This window comes from Triturus cristatus, chromosome 10 (genome assembly GCF_964204655.1).
Source record: "Triturus cristatus chromosome 10, aTriCri1.1, whole genome shotgun sequence".
Classification (NCBI taxonomy): domain Eukaryota; kingdom Metazoa; phylum Chordata; class Amphibia; order Caudata; family Salamandridae; genus Triturus; species Triturus cristatus.
Window position 1 is genome coordinate 1035299829 of NC_140593.1, and position 17811 is coordinate 1035317639.

At 48.0% G+C, this 17811-nt stretch overlaps 1 protein-coding gene across 5 annotated transcripts in view; it reads left to right on the top strand.

Annotated features, from left to right (window-relative positions):
* Positions 1-12389, top strand: part of REXO5 (RNA exonuclease 5) — a 407232-nt gene extending 394843 nt beyond the window's left edge. For 3 of the 5 annotated variants that reach the window (XM_085629095.1, XM_085629094.1, XM_085629096.1), the window contains exon 20: positions 1575-1797. In XM_085629095.1, the coding sequence (XP_085485221.1) occupies positions 1575-1647 (73 nt within the window). In that variant the 3' untranslated portion in view covers positions 1648-1797. Of the gene's footprint in view, positions 1-1574; positions 1798-12150 lie in introns of those variants that run through there. The other 2 variants (XM_085629097.1, XM_085629098.1) reach the window with 1 other exon arrangement.
* The last annotated feature ends 5422 nt before the right edge of the window (positions 12390-17811 follow it).

The following is a 17811-nucleotide window of genomic DNA, read 5'->3' on the forward strand; positions in this document are numbered from 1 at the left end:
TGATTCTGGGATCCTGAGTGGATTGTTTGCATGATTCTGTCAATGTCATCTGTGGTGAGAGGGGTCCAGCTTGTTAGGGGGTGGGTGCTCCTGGTGGTGGTGGGGGTGTTGTGTGATTATGTCCTCTACGGTGCGTTGGGGTACAACGTTGATGTAGATCTTGAGTATTTTGTTGTGGAAAAAGTCCGAAAGGTTGTCGAAGAGGATCTGTGAGGGGATGATGGTGTTGGTGGCTGGTGTTGGGTTGGTGAATTATTTGACGATGTTGAAGAGTTCTTTACCGCAGTTGGAGCAGGATTCAATCTGAGCATGAGGGCCGCTTTCTGACTTATTTGATCAGTGCATGGTACCTTCTGAGGACGGATTTGTAGGTGACTCTGGAATTTTCCCGGCTGGGTCTCCATCTTCTTTCCAGCTGTTTGTAATAGCTCTTGGAATCTCTTAAGCCTTCTGTGTACCAGCATGCTTGAGCGTGAGTCCTTGTGTGTCTAATGTGTTTCCTGGGGCCAGGGTGTTGGCGCAGTCTGAGATTCAATTATCGAAGGTGGATAGGCCGTTTTGTAGATCGCCTGTGAGGGTAGGCTGGTTGGATCTGAGGGTGAGGGTCCAGCCTGCTTCTGTTATGTTGTTCCAGTTGAAGCTATAGTTGATGGTTTAGGTTTGCTGGATTGGGGTGCGTTGATGTAGAAGTGTATGATGGAGTGGTTTGTCCATGTGAGCAATGTGAGGTGGCTGAAGATAATCTTGTTGCTGGCTGTGAAGACTGCGAGGATGTGGGGAATACAATAAAAAAGCGTCATGAATATTATTCTTGAGTCATGCTCTTTAATGTAGTGGGAATCACACTTTTCGAAAACAGCTTTTGAAGTTCCAGTTCCGAGGGAAATTGGCCGAAGTGGGGGGAACAAACCGAACTCTGTAAATCTGGTGCTCTCGAGGGAGCTGTTATTGGAAAAAAGGTTTACTGAAGATGTTTTTGGGGAGTCTCTAATCATTGACCCGCAACCGGGTAGAAGGGGCATCAGGGCACTGATCTGAGTGTTCGAAGTAGAGCTAGGCACCAAAGTAAAGTAGAACATTTTTCAAAAACAATCAGAAAGATGTAAAAGAAAAGTATACTGGAGACAACAAATGTGCCATAAACTAACAGTCTCTCAAATAATATTCTCGGTCCAGCTAAAAGTCGCAGTGAGTCGTGTGGTGTTCGGTAACTGGCCGAACAATAAATGGAAGAGATTGTAGAGAAGAATGGATATAAAATCCTCGTAAATCCATTCAAAACACATTTATTTGCAGCTCGTAACACCAGAGTTTTGTTCCTATTTTAAGATGGCCCACTTGGTGCTTTCCTACAGTGCAGTGTACACTGAGCTTGGCCGGTCGACGGGTCGAGTCCTTGTTTCCTAAAATAATATTACAAATATTAAACGGTTTCAGATGTTCCCTGTCTAGGTGTTGAAACATTGATAAATGCACTCTGCCTCTGTTTCATGCCAGTGGAATGTCTAGCGTCCTGTACAGTGCCCTGTGATTCGGAGGTAAAAGGAATCTGTTTCTTCTGTTTTGTTTTTCAGTTCACACGGATCTTATTCTGGTTTGGGGCTGATGGGAGTCACCGCAGAACAAAAGTCTGGCACTTTTCGTTGATGTCGAGGAATGGCAGCAAAATAAAGATTGTGTGTTTTTTAACAGAGTCACTGTACATGTACTTGTGGTAACATTCATGTTTTTGACTAATTGTCTTTGTAAACATATGCCTAAAGGGGTAGCCAATTTTAATAAATAATTTTAGGCATTGCTTATTGTCGAAGATGTTTTCAAACACACATGACATGTAGCAAAAATCCCCTTTGGAACTCAATTCTGAATTGAATTTTTCCATTTAGTCATAGGCAGAAACCTAGGGTGAAGAGGGCTCAGTACACAACTTGGTCAGAAATGCATTTTTATTAATCATCGTCACTGTATATGTTAAAGTGTCTTGTGTTAAGGGCTATGTTGAGGTGAACTCACAACATGGGCAGTATGACAGTCTACCAAACTCAAGATTGCCTCATTTAAAAAAAAAAGTTTTATTTGAGTTTAAATTAATTACAATTAGTCCACAATATCTGCAACAAAGCAAAGTGGGTTCGCAGTCCCAAGTATAGTCCGAGAAACTAAGCAAGCGTTATTACAAAGTTGCCAAAGTTAGGTTACAGCAAGTTCGGGGGGCAGGCAGTCAAGCGATTCTGGGAATAACAAAAAACGTCCACATATCAACAGTCAACTGGATATTTAGCCATGGAAAGCATCAAAGAAGTCATAGAAGCCCCACAAGTGTTGACAATACATATCTTTGCAGTAGGGGAGAAAAGATTCTATTATATAAGAAAAAGAACAACAAAATCAACTGGGGCCTGTGCCTTCAAAACACACACACCCACACAGACCGCACACACACACACACACACACACCACACCACACCACACCACACCACACACCACACACCACACACCACACACACCCCGGCCAGGGCTAAACAAAATCCAGACAGGTTCTGAGGGAAGGCAGACCCGAGTGGTGTATGTATCACTGTCCATGGTACAAGTCTTTCATTCCCTATGGTGTCCCCAGGGGACTCGCGAATCAGGGGCGTCCCCCCCTCCCTCCCACGCAGATGCATTCTAAGATCAGACAACATCGCATCCCAGCTGGGAGCTAACACATATTTGCGCAATCCCATAGTATCCTCCCTCTGCAATGCCACCCCCTCCACCTGCACCCTTACCAGGAAGGACTGTGTCCACGCTTCAAGTGATGGGGTTTCCAGGGATTTCCACTGCCTGGTGACAAGACGGTTAAGATCTAGGAACCTGGAGGTAGCTCTGTATTTCTTTGCCCTAGGGACCAAACCCAATATACATGACTCCCACGTCTGCAACTTGGGTCGTGCCGTGCATGCCATCAGCCAGGCTGAAACACCTTGCTTGTAAGCGTGTAAAGTGGGTCAAAAGCATAGCATATGAAGTATGTCCTCTGCCACCAGGACTCATCTGGAACAGTCCGCATCAGTTCGGCAAATATATTGGTTGATTATAGCAGGAGTGAGGTAGGCCCTGTGTGTTATAAAGAATTGTATGAGGTGGACCCTCACAATGCGCTTTATGCTAGCGGGGCCTTCCAAAATCGTGGCCCATTCCCTGTCAGTACAGGGTCTGGCAAGGTCTCCTTCCCAGTGATCAGGCAGGGTGGCATGTGAGGGTGTGGTATATGCTCGCAAGGAACTAGCCAGCCAGCGCACCAAACGCCTACCCATCCCCATGACCTGCAAATATTGTACCACTATGAGTTGGTAGGTCAGCAGTCAGGTGTCCCCAGCATCAGGTCAACCTCAAGTTTGCCTCTTACTCACATTAAAAAGACACAACTAGGGAACAGTTATATAAGTTGGTCTTGTTACTACTGCCTGTGAGTTTCACAGCCTAGGTGTCCCATTACAAACAGAAATACAATGTGGTGCATCACAGGCTCCAGTGTAGTACCATTTTAGAATTTCAGTGTGATCCTAGTTTCAGTTCGATGTACATTTCATTGCTTTAATCATTTTCTTTTAACTTTAATTTATTTTATTTTATTTGACAATCGCAAACACGAAGCATATACTGCAAAGGACAGGAGGATATTACTAAGGTGCAGTGCACTGTAAGGTGTATGGCCTGGCAGTCGTCCCCAACCTTTCCTCCAGGTAATCCCCCCCCCCCCCCCAAAGCTGTGTGCGGCTGCACTCCCCATGCAAGCCACCCAGTAGATGGAACTTTGAGCTACTAAAATGACTCCTGGGAGTGCCATTTAGCTATGTCTGAGGTCGATTGCGGTGCGGTTATTTGTACATCTTGCTCAGGCAAAGATCAAAGATGGAAATTGGCATCTGGGATGGGCTAGCTGCAAGAATCGAGCTACGGTGCTGTTCTGTTTGTGGTGGGGCAAAGATAGAGGGGTCGGTGGGTTGTAAATATGCCAACGATGGAGTCAGGGTGTGCTGGATTGAGCTGGCCGGCAAGCAGAATGCCGCTGTCCAGGATTCTTGACTCCTACATAGGTACCCATCTATTGTGGGTGGGAGGGAAGAACCTCTTCTGCCTTCCCGATGTGGAAAAGTGACACGGATTCCTGCACACAGAAAGTAGTGGGAGGTACTCGGGAGTTGCTGTACGGGTGTCTTGACTCGCTGGTTTCCTTGCTTGTAGGAACGGCCTGGTGTATAGGGAGTCATCTGAGACCTGGGGCCTGGCTGCACCATGGGGAGCCGAGTGGTAGACCCTTTCTTTTTCAGGTAGGTGTGCCTCCTTACAGCTAAGGAATCTTGGGGGCTTCCCCGGGAGAATGTAGCTTTAGGAGACTCTGATCTTTCGCTTGGGATGGGGACTAGGATTTAAGGAGTAAATGGAGAGGACTGGCTGAAGGCAAGGAGAGGCAGGGTGCGATGGGCCTTAGTTTTGAGTGCAACAATGCTTGAGGAGGAGTAGCTCAGGAACATATTTTCCGGGCTGCACCATCAAGGATGGTATGTCCAGTCTTGGCCTAAGCAGCAGAGCACACCATTAAATCTGAATCGGTGCTGCTGACATCCGTGTCTGGGCTTTTTGGGTTCCTCTAATCAGAGGCTGGTTAGATGGGGATGGTGGTTCCTCATTCAGGACTGTTGTCTCATCAAACTGGCTGCATGTTTTCTTCTTCTGTGCAGTGCCACACACATACATGGAAAAAGCTACACAGATTGTGAAATTTCCACAGGCCATGTAGAGTGTGCTACAGTGATACCTGACTGCATAGGATACATTTTACCTCTAAATCAACAAACTCGAACCACTATTCAATAACTATTGATACACCAAGTTCCACTAAAAGAAAACAAAAACTTTTGATGAAAACACCAGAATTGTGTGAAAAGGGAACTCTGGCTCTAGAGTCATTACTGTGCAGTTGAAATCATACACTAATAAATGCTTTTAAAAAGATCCGCTTTCATTGAAAGCCTTCTTTCCATCCATCAAGGAGCAGCACACCTGGGGGGATCCCTAAACGCCAGGGCGGATGAACTCAGCCATTGATGCCTCTTCACCCCGAGGTGGTCCAAGGCCTTCTCAGCGATTGGGGTGAATCTTGGTTGGATCTCTTCGCCATCACAGAGAACGCGCAATGTCAGCACTATTGGTATATTTTAAAGGCAACTCTCTCCTGGAGACGCGTTTCTGCTCAAGTGGAACTCTGGACCCTTGTGCACCTTTCCACTGAAACCCTCCTGCCCCAAATTCTCAAGAAGTTCAGTGCCAACTGGGCCCAAGTAATCTTAGTGGCTCCGGATTGGGCACAGAGAATATGGTGTCCCGGAGTCCTGATCATGAGTCTTGGTCCCCCAATCAGGCTGACCCTTCGGGAGGACCTCCTGTTACAGCAGCAAGGCAGGGTGCTGCACCCAAACCAGCGCACCCTCCACCTTTAGTTGTGGAGATTGAGAGTATTTGAGCTGCCTTCCGAAGTCTGTGATATTATTCTGGAAGCCTGGCGTCGTTCACCAAAAATTGTATACTCTTGCTGATGGGACAAGTTTGTGGCCTGGTGCACTGAGAAACAGATTGATCCTCTTTCTGCACCTCTGTCTGAAGTTCTTTTGTTTGTATTATCGTCCATCCAACAATGCCTTGCTTTGGGCACAGTTAAAGGATACCTTTCAGCCATCTTGGATTTCTTGCGTTTGCCGGACTAACCTTTCCTGTTCAAGTCACCTGTTGTGACACGTTTTCTAAAAGGTCTAAAATTCCTGGTTCCCCTACACCTTTTGTTATGCCCCAATGGGACCTTAATTTAGTCCTCTCATTTTATCATGTGTTCCCCGTTTGAGCCCATGCATAGTTGTCCTTTCAGACTGCTCACAATCAAACCTGTCTTCATGGTGGGCATATCCTCAGACAGGAGGGTTAGAGAGCTCCAGGTGCCACTTTTTTCCTAAAAATATTGGGTCTTTGTACCCGTGCTTCTTTTCTACCAAAAATGGTAATGCCCTTCCACGTCGGCGAAAACATTACTCTGCCAACTTAATTTGCTCCATCTCAACCTGCCAAGGAAGAGAAGAGACTCCACTGTCTAGATCCAAAAAGAGCACTGTCATTCTATGTTGATCGTACCAAACATATCTGGGTGGACGATCAACTATTTGTTGGATTTGCTGGAGCAAAGAAAGGAAAAGCAGTGCGGAAGAGAACCGTCTCCAGATTTAATATACTCTGCATAAAGATCTGCTTCGCATTGGCCAAGAAGTGGTCCCCTGAAGGCTTGTGGGCTAAATCTGCCAGGGCCAAGGCAGTGTCCACTGTTTTAGCTTACGGAGTTTCCATTGTGGATATTGGTCAGGCAGTCACGTTGACATCACTGCACATGTTTAGCAAGCACTTTTACCTAGACAGTCAGGCCTGGCATGACATACATTTTGTCCGTTCGGTCCTCCAGGGCTTTCTAGACTAATCAGTTTGGCAACCTTACTCCGGGGTAGTATTGTTTGGTTATCTATTCTGAGGTAAGGAATCTGTGGCTAGAAGTCTCTGTCAGATGAACAAGTTACTTACCTTCGGTAACGCTTTATCTGCTAGAGAGTCTAGCTAGTCGCAGTTTCCTTACTGACCCTCCCATCCTCACCACTCAGCGATCTGTGATTCTATGTCAGGACCTGGAGGCCTGGATTAGGCTTTTCTTTCTTCATTTATTTGACCAACAGCCTTAAACAACAACAGTGAACAAACCTAGGATTTTATTTCCCATGAAGCCTATAGAAAAAAGCATCTAGTTCATAATGCAGTCCATCAGCCAATCAGGCGCCTCCTGGGACAATAATAGACAATAATAGACCATGATCCCTGCTGGACATCCTCTTGCTTCGCTGCTAGCAGCCTCCTTCAGATAAGTTCCACTTCCCTCAGCTTACTTTGTGCTGGGTGGTTTTGGGTTGTTTAATATGCACTGTTTATTATCGTGGGAACCTCCGCTCCCTTTTATGCTCTGTGTCATTATTATGCCGGTATTTCATGTTTGAGTAATTTTACTTGAATGTTGCTTAATAAGTTTTCGGAGCCTCTGCTCCATTTTGGCTTCCCGTATTCTTTTCACTTTCTGCCTGTTGTGGTTTTTTCAGGATATTGGAGCCTCCGCTCCTTTGGTGCTGCTGTGGGAACGTTTTGTCCGTTCCTACACGGCCGCGAGTGTGTTGCAAGTCACCGGCGAGAGTGAGCGACTGTCTGCCGACCGTCAGAGGGCGCACTTCCTTTTTACCACTCAGGCGCATTTCTCCTCAGCGAGACATGGGCGAATGTCGAGTCAGTTAAGGCCATCGCCCAGCACCTCCGCCCGCATCTGTGCTGTTCACACGCCTCTGCTGACGGTATACCTGGAAAGTATCACCACCGTGGGGTTAGAGTAGTCCATTTCTGTGCCAAGCAGCACAGTTTTCTCCCAGGTCTTTTTCTCTTGAGCCTGTGTGGAAAATAACGGCGTTTTGGTGCTGCTCTAAGTGTTGGGCCTACTGAAAGAGACCTTTAGGTTGGTCTGGCCCTCCTTTGAAATCCCAACTCCCTGGGGTCAGTTTCTCCCCTCTTTCTCTGTCTGGGCTCTCTCCCAATTTTGATAGGCCCTCTTACCTAGTGGGTGGCCACCTAGATACTTACCCTACTCACCTGAGTCCTACCTCAGATCCTCAGCTGCTCCTGTTTAGAACTATGGTTTGACAAATATTACGAGGAGAAGGAGGAGACCCAATATTTCCCGCTAACAGACAACTTCTGCAACGTGGTTGATGCCTCCATTGTCAGGGTGGTCTCAGAGGCAGTGGCTGCTTTGGAGAAAAGGTTAATTGACCTGGCGCAGAGGTGCCTTCTACCCCTCCCCGCTAAGGAAGAGACTGCAGGACCTCAGGCCCTAACCTCCAGAGTTGAGCCCCGCTGCCCCTCCTGAGAAACCGCACAAACGCCCCCATACCAAAGGGGTGGATTTGGATGCATTTGATAGGCTTAAGAAAGCGTTTTTGGACACCAAGGCTTCACCTGTGCCATAGGGTCCGCCCACTTCAGACCCTCTGCCTGCAGGAGCTCAGGAGCCTGTGGCTTCTCCGCATCCTTCTGAGGATTCCCAGGGCGTTTCAGATGGGGATTCTGATCATGGGAGGTCTTGGCTCCTCTCCCCCTCTCGGTCTGTGGACCACCCCCAGGCCCGACTCCTCGGAGTGACTCCCAGTCTGACCTCCTAGATCCAGAGAATTTGTTGCACCCCTGCTCCTCGGAGTGGGTGCCCTGTAAAAAGGTGGCCAAATATGTGGTGAGTCGTTTGAGGAAACCCCTAGATATGGAGGTCCGCTTCCGCCTCAGGGCGGAATGCCCTCGTCCGTCCCTGGAGGGTAAGGTAGCCATAATGCCTGAAATCGATGCAAAAATGGCGACCTTCCTCACCAAATATATCAAAGACCGAAGAAGGGCATTGACAGGTCCTGGCCCACATGCCAGGACAAGTTACTGTACATCACAGGTCCTTTAGTCAAAATTTTGACATGGCCAAGGCGTCGGGAGCCTTAATTCCACCAGAAGTCTTGTCTAGTTGGGTCCAAAGGGTGATTATTTTTCTTGGGAATGGGAACTGCGCCATCTCTATGGAGAGGCGCAGGTTGCTCCTAATCAAACTGGACCCGAAACTTGGTGAACTGGCCACCTCAGAGGCGGGTCAGGTGGCTCGGGCGGCCTGTTCGGGGACCCGTTTGTTAAGGAATTGTGCAAATTTGTCTCCACATTCAATTCGTTGGACAAGACTCAGTCCACCGTCAAGTGCATTTTTAACGCGCTGGTTTTCGGCAGGGCCGGTCGTGGCAGGGGGTGCTCGGCTGGCCAGTTCTCCCAGACAGCCTCCGGTAGAGGACAGCTGTCGCAGAGGGGACAGTACCAGGACTCCTCGTGCTTCTGTGGATTCTACCCCACTAGAGGTCGTTCCTGCTGCAGAGGCCAGCGTAACGGAGCAAGAGGTGGAGGTGCTCCCCCACACTCACGGTGATTTCAATCATCATCTCATGTCATTGCTTGGGTGGCAGGCTGGCCCTCTTTATCGACAATTGGCGGGCCCGTACATCCGTCGCATGGGTGCTTCAAACCATACAAGGTTTTCACATAGAGTTTTTTGGTTCTCCCGTTCAGGCCTCTCCCCCAACACCAATCAGGTTTTTCGGCAGGGAAGCCGTTTTGATAGAACAGGAGATCCAGGAGCTCCTGGACAAACAAGCAATTTGCCATGCAGCTCCCCACCCAGGGGCCTTTTTAAGCAATCTTTTCCTGGTTCAAAAACAGGATGGGGGTCAGTGTCCGGTGATAAACCTCCGAGAATCCAACGAATGGCTGGTCTACGCCATTTCAAGATGGAGGGAATTCACCTTCTCCAAAACCTGTTGCGTCCCAACAACTGGATGGTCCGTTTGGATCTCAAGGACACCTACCTGACAGTCCCTATTTTTCCTCCCCACCGTCATTTCCTGCAGTTCCAGTGGCAGGGCCAAATTTTTGAGTTCACCTCTCTTGCCTTTGGCCTGTCGTCGGCACCCTGGTGTTTCACCAAGGTCCTGCATCCGGTGGTGGAGAATTTAAGATCGCAGGGAATCAGGATGATTGTCTATCTGGACAACATGCTCTTCATGCACCAGTGCCCACAAACACTGTTGAATCCGATCCGGTTGGCGGTGCTTCTCCTGCAGTCCCTGGGGTTTGTTATAAACCAGTCGAAGTCTTGCCTCCTTCCCTTTTGCTCGAGAACATTCCTAGGTTTCGTGATCAACTCAGTGGAACCTACCCTGAGTCTCCCTTCCAGAAAGATGGCAAAGATCCGCCATGAGATTCGTCAGATTCTTCAGAAACATCTGACTTCCCTGCGAAGTATCGCCAGGGTGGTCGGTCTCTTGTCGGCCTCGATCCAGGCCATCTTTCCGGGTCCTTTGCACTTTTGGGCCCTTCAGAGACTCAAGGCGTTTCACTTGCGCAGGGGCTTGTCCTACGCCCAGAGAGTTCCTCTTTCTGAGAAGGTCAGGGAGGAGTTGCAGTGGTGGCTTGCCCACATGGAGAATGGAACGGACAGGCCATCTTCGACTCCCTCCCGGACAGAGTGATAGAGTCCGATGCCAGTGGCTCAGGCTGGGGTGCACGTTGTGGAGAGTTTACCACAGGAGGAGGTTGATTTGCCACGGAATGCTCCCTCCACATCAACTGCCTAGAGCTCATGGCGGGCTCGTTCGCGGTCCGTTGTTGGACCAGAGACAGGGCTCACTCATGCATTCTCCTGAAGATGGACAATGTGGTGGCAGTGACCTACATCAATCATCTGGGTGGGACACGCTCCAAGGCCCTGGCAGATTTGGCCAAGGACTTTTGGGAATACTGCCTGTCCCACCAGGTGTCAGTGATGGCGGAACATCTGCTGGGTGTGGCCAACCAGGTGGCAGATTGGCAATCCAGATACCTTTGGGACTCGAGTCTGTGGAAACTGTTCCCTCCAGTGTTTCGGGCCCTTCAGGACCGGTGGGCTCCTTTCTCGGTCTACTTGTTTGCTTCTCGCCTCGATCGCCAGCTTCCCAAGTACTTCAGCTAGAGGCCGGGGGCATCTGCCACCAACGCACTCCTTCAGGATTGGTCATTGGAGATGGATTATCCCTTTCCCCCTTTCGCCATGATAATGCAGTTGACAACGCAGGTCCGTCGACAGAAAGCGGAACTGGTGGTGATCACCCTGGTCTGGAGAGCGCAAGCTTGGTTTCCAGTTCTGATGGAACTTTCCTGGGCTTCTCCAATCTGTCTACCCCAGCTCCCTCATCTACTGCTCGATCCAACAGACAACCCTCATCCCCTGATAGTGAACGAGTCACTATCTCTGATGGCATGGAGGATTACCAGGCTCGATGGCAGGTCCCGGGGCTTTCGAGACACGCTGCAGAACTCATCTCTCAAGGGTGGGCAGATGGTACAGTCAAGCGCTACCGGCCGGCCTGGTCTCGGCGGATGGGTTGGTGTCTGCAATGGAGTCTGGATCCCGTGGGGGAAGATGTCGTCCACATCCTTAACTTCCTAGCCTCCCTGGCTTCGGAGGGGTTGGTATACAGAACGATTAACACCTTCCATTCAGCGATTTCAGCAGACCACACAGTGGTGGCAGATCATCCTGTGGGAGGTCATCCATTGGTGAGGAAGCTCCTCCTGGGTATTCGCCTTTCGCTTCCCCCAGAACCACGATATTCAGGTCTCTGGGATGTGAACAAGGTCTTGAGCCTGCTTTCAGAATGGCCCAGCAACAAGTACTTGATGGGTAAGCAGCTTTCTTCGAAGCTGGAGATGTTGCATTGTCTGGTGTCCTGTAGACGGGTCTCGGATGTCCGGGCCCTGGACATTTCCAGGAGGACCTTCACCCCGGATGGAGTCACTTTTCATGTGTCCCTACGCACCAAATACCAGTCTCGGGTTATTTCCTACCCGGCTTTCCCTGACTGTCCTAAACTCTGCGTTGTCAGATGCATTAAGGCTTATGAAGCCATGACGGAGGAAGTTCTGCCTGCACGGGGAACACCAGCTCCTGATTGCCTTGCGGAAACCATTTCGACCGGTCTCCTCCCCAACTATTGCACGATGGGTCCGTTGGGTGATGATAGAGGCCGGCATCGATACCAAGGTTCTTGGGGCACACTCAGTAAGAGGAGCCATGGCAACCAAGGCTTTCATGCTAGGAGCCCGCTTGGAGGACATTCTGAATGTGGCAGACTGGTCTTCAAACTCAACCTTTAAGAGGTTTTACTTCAAGCCAGTCTCATCCATAGCAGCCCTAGTGGTTGATAAGCTTTGAACTAGCCTAATCCTCACCTCCCGGTCTTGACACAGAATGAAAAATGGCCTTGCTTTCATAAAGGGAAGTTTCAATTCAATTAAGGACACTGAGGCGAGGATTAGCCCTCCCTCGGGGTGCACCTGGACCCGCCAGGGTTGATCAGGATGTTCCGTCAGATGTAAGTAAAGCGTTTTCCTGTTCGGTTATGAGTGTTGCATTAACGATGTGTTCGATATCTTCGTCACACGCAGGTTATTACGGCTCCTTTTTTCTGCCTGCAGGGACAGAGTCTTCGAAAAAGGATTGAGAACTTCCACAGTCAGCTTTGCCGCAGGAAGAAAGAGGACGTCCAGCAGGGATCATGGTCTATTATTGTACCAGGAGGCACCTGATTGGCTGATGGACTGCATTATGAACTTGATGTTTTTTTTTATAGGCTTCATGGGAAATGAAGTCCTATGTTTGTTCACTGTTGTTGTTTAAGGCTGCTGGTCAAATAAATTGAGAAAGAAAAGCCTAATCCTCACCTCCGTGTCCTTAATAGAATTGAAACTTTCCGTTACGAAAGCTAGGCCATTTTTCATTTGAATGTCAAGAGGTCCTTGAGGACCTCCCTTGTGGCACACTGGTCACTGTTCCGCAGTGTGGGTCCGTGTTCTTGGAACAAAAAGTAATCCTGAACTGAGGTCCGTGTGCCGGGGTGGTGCCTATAGAGGCACAGCACACATCACTTCAGCTCGGACGACACCAACTCAGAGCCCATTGGCCCAACCTACTGGCGCTAATTTGTACTGCTCAAATATTCTGGATCCAGACTGACTCCTGAAGAATATTCTAAGGGAAGGAATCTGCTGCTAGAGGGAGTCTCTACCAGATAAGGTGTTACCGAAGGTAAGTAACCTCAAGGCTTATGTACAAATTGTAATATTGCGCAGACACTGAAAATAGATTGGTTCTTTAAATGTACCCTACTCTCAGCCCAGGTGGGAGATGGTAGGAGTGTGATTCATACGATGCATTTACCGCTAGTAGAGCTTTATTGTGGAGAATCCTTGTTAGACCTGCCAGCCCTTTGGCTGTTCCCTCCTTATTTTTTTCTTCCTTTACCCTCTAATTTTTCTGTCCACTAGGTTTTTTTGGTGTTGATTTAGAGGCTCTGGGTGCCCCATTATCACTAATTGATGGTGTGGCGCAAGGTGCTTTCCTAAAATGGAGGGAGGGAGAAAGCTCCTCCACAAAATGGTGGCCTAAACTGTCACCTCAGAACCTGGGCCATAGGCTGTCATGAGGGGTTCCAGAACCTTCTGGGCCACTCTGGCAAGTCAGGGCCTAGGCTATATATAGAGGTGAGGTGCGTCAGCCATTTTGTAGAAGGTGTGAAGTGAGGTAGTCGGGAGTAAGGCACCTGATTGGGGAGGTGGGAGCGCAGAAGGGGGGAAACTGTCTGTTCTTAGGGCCTGCTTTTCCCCCCCCCCTTGGTTGACACTACCCCCTACCTCATGACCTAGCCTTGTCTTCAACCTCTAACCTGGGATCACATTAACTGGTTGTGCTTCCCGCCTAGACAGGACCCCTGAGGGGAACTGAGGGAGAGAGTGGCCATCTCCAACCTTGTCCACCGTTTTCCTGACTGTGCCTGGGTTCCCCCTGTCTTGTTCCGCCACTGGCGTGTGGCCTGCCGCCTTCCAACCAACGTGCCCTGAGCCAGGGCGACGCTGTGAGTGAAAAAGGGGTGCTAGGCGCCGAGCACATCGCCACCCCCGAACTGCAGGCCACCCCTTACTTTGTATCACCATCGCCGGGGCTGCCCCCAAAGAATAGCTCACCGCTGCGGACCGGGGCCCCCGCCGCTGCCGTCGTAGCCTCAGTAACGCAGCACATCTTGTGAGAGGGCCGCCGGAATTCGAAGAAGACCGCGTTAGGCTTGGAAGCCAGCCTCCCGCCTCACGTGACTGGGGCGGGCTGCCTGACGCCGCCCCCGCCAACTCCTAAAGCCGTAGAGGCCGTGCCCCCGCAGGCCGCGCTAACAACGGCAGCCGCGGGCACGCCTCCGATCCCCAACCAACTCGATGGTATCGCGGAAGGAGGAGGCCCTCGACCCGGAGATCGCCGGGAGGCCGGAGAGCCCTCGCCAGGGCCAACGTTGAGCCACAGAGTAAGGTAACCTCCAGGCGAGGAGGGCGGGAGGCCCGAAGCTCGCCCCTCCCCCGGGGGAAGCCCGTTGTCAAGTCTGCTGAGAGTCTCCTCTACCCTTTGCAACGGGATCCCCAGACCAAGTTGGCGCTGAGACGCGCTGGGGGCAACTGTGCGGAGCAGCGCTCAGGGACCGTATGTTCAGCTCTTCTGGGACTAACCAGATAGGGCTGCCACAACTAACCACGAGTAAGGAGCTGATGTGAGGCCAGAGTTCAGGCAACAAAGTACTCCCAGCTCTGAAGCGTTAGGGCTTGGATAGATGCAGCCCTATGCTTGAGGCTCCACTGAAGTGCTATATTTAATGACCTGATTTCAAGCGCATTGTAATGGCTATGTGAAGCGCTATATTTAATGACCTGTTTTCAAGCGCATTGTAATGGCTATGTGAAGCGCTATATTTAATGACCTGTTTTCAAGCGCATTGTAATGGCTATGTGAAGCGCTATATTTAATGACCTAATTTCAAGCGCATTGTAATGGCTATGTGAAGCGCTATATTTAGTGACCTGATTTCAAGCGCATTGTAATGGCTATGTGAAGCGCTGTAGTTAATGACCGGATTTCAAGTGCATTGTAATGGCTATGTGAAGCGCTATATTTAATGACCTGATTTCAAGCACATTATAATGGCTACGTGCAGTGCTATATCTAATGACCTGATTTCAATTGCAATGAAATTACTATGTGCAGGGCTATGTCTATGACCCTAATGAGATGTAAATGAAAACTGATTGATTTCCTCTGAAAGAAAAGAAAAACCGGATAAAAAGAAAGATAAAGCTTTTCTAACTTTTCTAACTCCTTGGTGTAGTGTCGTTTTTAGTGGTGATACAGTGGAGTGCCGAGGTGAGTGGGATGCAAACAGGACATGTCCTCTGGAATGAGGCCTTTCCACCTGAGCCAAGCTACCATAGGTCTTTAGGTCCAACAAGAATCCTTCTATGCCTCGCTGCTATGTTTGACTGTAAGTAAGGCATGGTCAACGATGGAAAAAAATGAATGGTGTTATGCTGCCCCAGGAGTCTGTTACATTTTTTGTCTTGTAGGTATAGACCCGTATTCTTTCTGGTGTTGATATTTTCCAACAACCCACCCTCCTGAACTAGACCATGCACAAAAAAAGTAGTTGTCTTTATTTTATTTGTTATAATATTGAACATACTAAAAAAACAAATAGCTCATAAAACAACAAATCATTAGGGACACCAAGGGAATTACAAAATAATATTTTGAATCCAGGGGTTACTTTACTAATTTTGAGATTGCAGGTTACTCAACATTTTAGTCGGGTGTACCTTAGTCCAGTGAAGCAACAAGCTGAAATATGCAGACTGCATCGTGGAGATGATTAGGGGTGGGGGTGTTTTAGAGGACTAGTCAGACCTGCCAACCTTCAACAAACTCTGTCTGTGTGAGAGGAAGAGATGCAGAGGGGGCGGAGCCTGGGGAAGGGACGGAACCTTGGGACCATTGACTCCGCAGCTATGAAAGTGCTTCGAAGGGGGTGCCCTGAGAGGTGGTGGAGCTTTGTCCAGGGCACTGTCCGTGACCCACTGTACCCCCCTCCCACAAAAAAAAAATACCACAAACGATGCTTCAAAGGCTGCAGCTGATGTCCCGGAAGGGCTGTAAAACCCGGATGCACATAAGCTGTGCTCAGCCTCCAAACAATGGGAGTGGAAAATGCTCACTGCAGGTTTTTCCAAATCACATTGTCTGGCACTGTGTGATATCAGCTCCTCACTGGGTAACCGTGTGAATGGAGCCAATATCGTGTGACACACAGTGGCGCCGTGTGAGTTGGCAGGGCTGCTGGGTATAGGTTTTGGTAGGGTTAATAGGTGATTATTGCTCTGTTAGAGATCAGGGTTAAGCTGCAACAGATGTAGTGAGGCTGCAGCGATGACCAAAAATATCTAGGGCTACTCAGTAATTCTATATGGGCACCATGGTATAGTACACACATAAAAAGACAGTGTTCTGGTAGGAAACATTATACAATAGAGAAACAAATGATTCACAATAAAGCGAACAATGTGGAAAACAATTCAATTTAAGTCCAATTTCAAGAAGCAGTAAGGTTTATCATTTGTTGAATTTCAATTTGGGTGGTAGCAATATGCAAATAAAGTGCAACAGTGCAATGAACAAGTGCAAAAGGTGATAGAAAAATATTTTTCTCTGAAAGGTGCTTCTTTCTTGCTCCTTAAGTATGCTTCTGTTATGCAGCGATTAGCATGCTCATCTGGAACCCAAGCTTAGGGGTTAAATGTTGGTTATTGCCATTACTCATGTCTTCCTAAGTAAAACAATGAGTGCTTTTACTCCAGTTACTTTGGGATAGATTAATTACCAGTTAGGTGTGATCATTAATGGTGGCTATGTGGCTTTCGGTAAATGGTTGGTGGGCTGGGAGAGACTATGTAATGTTAGGTTGCAGGGATAGGGTTTTAAAGTAGGAGATGCTGTGATCTATGAAATGAGGTGTCCGTCTTTTGCAGAATTGCAATAAGAGAGAATAAAGCAGACCCGCATGAGACTGAGAGGAGGCTATACTTGGAAATAGAAAGAATGTGGAAGATGGAAGGTAAGAAGATGGCCACTCTAAAGAAAGAAAGGAGAGGAATCAAGTGGAATTAAGTAGTTACGTTTTTTCATACAGGGTTTTAGGAGTATAGTGGAAGGCGACTTCCTAAGATAGCAAGCAATCTCAGGATGTAAGCAGAAGAAAGCAATCTGAGGATGTAAGCTGTATAAGGAAAAGATTATACATAGTGCTCCATATCTGGGGCAGGCATGTTCCAGTGTACACATCACTTAAACATTAAGATTCTACCTGCTGTTTGCCATCCTAGGGCATCCCTTTTAAACATAGTCTGGAGTATGCCAACCTTGGTACAGGGTCTGAATGCTGCACAATGCTAAAGTATAGTTTATTAAATCTTCCATGAATGGGGACATATCTTTACAATCATCAGTTCCTTGATATAGGGCCCTAATCCAGATATTGAATAATCCAAGGCGCTCCTAGTCACACACACCTTCTGAGCAATATCTTTCCTTTCTTCTCTTCTTTCTTGCTTTTCTTGTCTTCCATGAATTGTACGTCCTTATCTTGCTCCTTCTCTCTTCTGAACAGGTTTATCATGCACTGCAAAACGGTTATGGAAAGTAGGGGCTACCTATTGTTGCTAGTCAACCGCGATTCTTTGTTGCTGCAGCCAGGACATTGTTTCTACTCCTTCTTATAACCTTGGAGGTTGATGTTTTTTTAAGCATATTTAAAGTTGAAGCTGAATAGAGAGGAGTATTCTAAGACATTTAATTGTATCTTGAAAACAAACTTGAATAGTTTAAAATACTATTTGAAAGAGAAACTTGAAGACGTATAAACTTAGATTTGTTTGTTGCATGTTTAGTTACTAAACTACAGCAGGAACAGCAAGTTCACTGTGCCCTTTAAGGACTGTTGATATTTCTCCATGAATATATTTCATAAGGAAGTTATATGTGATTTGAAATTGATTAATTGGGGTCAGCATGAACTACAGAATCCTTATGAATGTTTGTTCAGATTACAGTTTAGCAAACAGTATTGAATGTTTATCAGAACCGTAGAAGGAGTACTTACAAAAACAGAATGCAGTTGCCTTAATGACAGAAGGTAGTGAGGTTGTGTCAAAATCCAAGTAGACATTTGTGGTTCAGATCCGGGAATGCCTGACTTCCACCAATATCCCAGAAAC